Genomic DNA, 1,075 nt, shown 5'->3' with positions numbered 1-1,075 from the left:
CGCGGCCACGCCGCGCCCACGCCGGCGCGGCCGCCGGCCGGCTCCAGCAGCTGCCACCGGACGCCAGCGACCCTACCCTGAGCCCACGAGCGTGCGAGCCCTGGGACCGCCTGCGAGGCGACCCATTAAGTTTCCTTTGGCCGGCGGCGGGAGGCGCTCCTCCCGGCCCCGGCGCGGGCAGCAGGCGGCGGCGGGTGCCTGCTTATTGACGCTGGGGACTGCCTGGAGAGAGGCGCCGCGGCCGGGCACCGGGAGGGACCCGCTCTCCTTCTTGGGATCTGGTGGCGGCGGTGGCTGTAAACACACACAAACACACACAATTTTGTTTTAAATGAGGCCCGACTCCTGCGGACATGTACCCACACACATGACACCTGGGGCGCAGAATCACACAGAGCAGGTCTGTGTCCATGGAGCCACCTCTCCGCATCTGCAAATCCAAAAGTGAAATTAAACCTCCACCAACCTCCTCCTCCTCCTCCTCCTCCCTCTCTACCTCCTCCTCCTTCTCCTTGCAGCCTCAGCAGCCCCAGTAGCAGCAGCAACAGCAGCAGAACCTGCTTCCCCTAAAATCAGATGATCCATAATTGCGCCGACTGTTCCTCCAAAAATCGGTATTAATATTTATGAACCTCGGCATTTTCCGTCTGCAAAACATCGTGTCAAAGCATCAGGTCACGCATACACACACAGCTCTTTCCAGTCCCCATAAACATGCCCTCGAGAGAAACACACGCACAGTCACAACTATTATTTGAAAAATGTTACCTCTCAGTGTGCTTTTTCACGCTACCAATACAATTCCGCAAGGTATAAGTGTTGCTAGGGTGTGTGAAATGGAAATGAAAGCCCGTCAGTTGAATAATCGCAGGAGCAAAACTAAAAGTTACTCCCCGGCTTGCCTGAGAACAGTCCAGATCGAAAGCAAAACAAGGAGAGGAAACTGCGAAGAGCTGAGGCTGGAAATCCCCCCACTCCCCGCCCTCCTCCCTGCCTCGCTCCCTCCCTCGCCTCGCCTCCCCCTCCGCCCTCCTCCCCTCCGCCTCCCTCCCCTCCAGCCCCTTCCCTCCCCACG

General features: G+C 58.8%; 1 protein-coding gene across 4 annotated transcripts in view; it reads right to left on the bottom strand.

Annotated features, from left to right (window-relative positions):
- Nucleotides 1-955, bottom strand: part of Irf2 (interferon regulatory factor 2) — an 86,840-nt gene extending 85,885 nt beyond the window's left edge. Inside the window, exons 1-2 of one of the 4 annotated variants that reach the window (XM_048791916.1) lie at nt 769-955; nt 497-647 (exon numbers count right to left, since the gene is read on the bottom strand). Coding sequence is in view for 1 of the 4 variants with exons in the window: in XM_048791914.1 (XP_048647871.1) it covers nt 364-369 (6 nt within the window). In the remaining 3 variants the exon portion in view is untranslated. Of the gene's footprint in view, nt 1-363; nt 438-496; nt 648-768 lie in introns of those variants that run through there. The other 3 variants (XM_015486167.2, XM_015486169.2, XM_048791914.1) reach the window with 3 other exon arrangements.
- Between the last annotated feature and the right edge of the window lie 120 nt (nt 956-1,075).

The sequence above is a fragment of the Marmota marmota genome, unplaced genomic scaffold (genome assembly GCF_001458135.2).
Source record: "Marmota marmota marmota unplaced genomic scaffold, marMar, whole genome shotgun sequence".
Lineage (NCBI taxonomy): Eukaryota > Metazoa > Chordata > Mammalia > Rodentia > Sciuridae > Marmota > Marmota marmota.
This window is presented reverse-complemented; position numbering and strand designations above follow the sequence as displayed.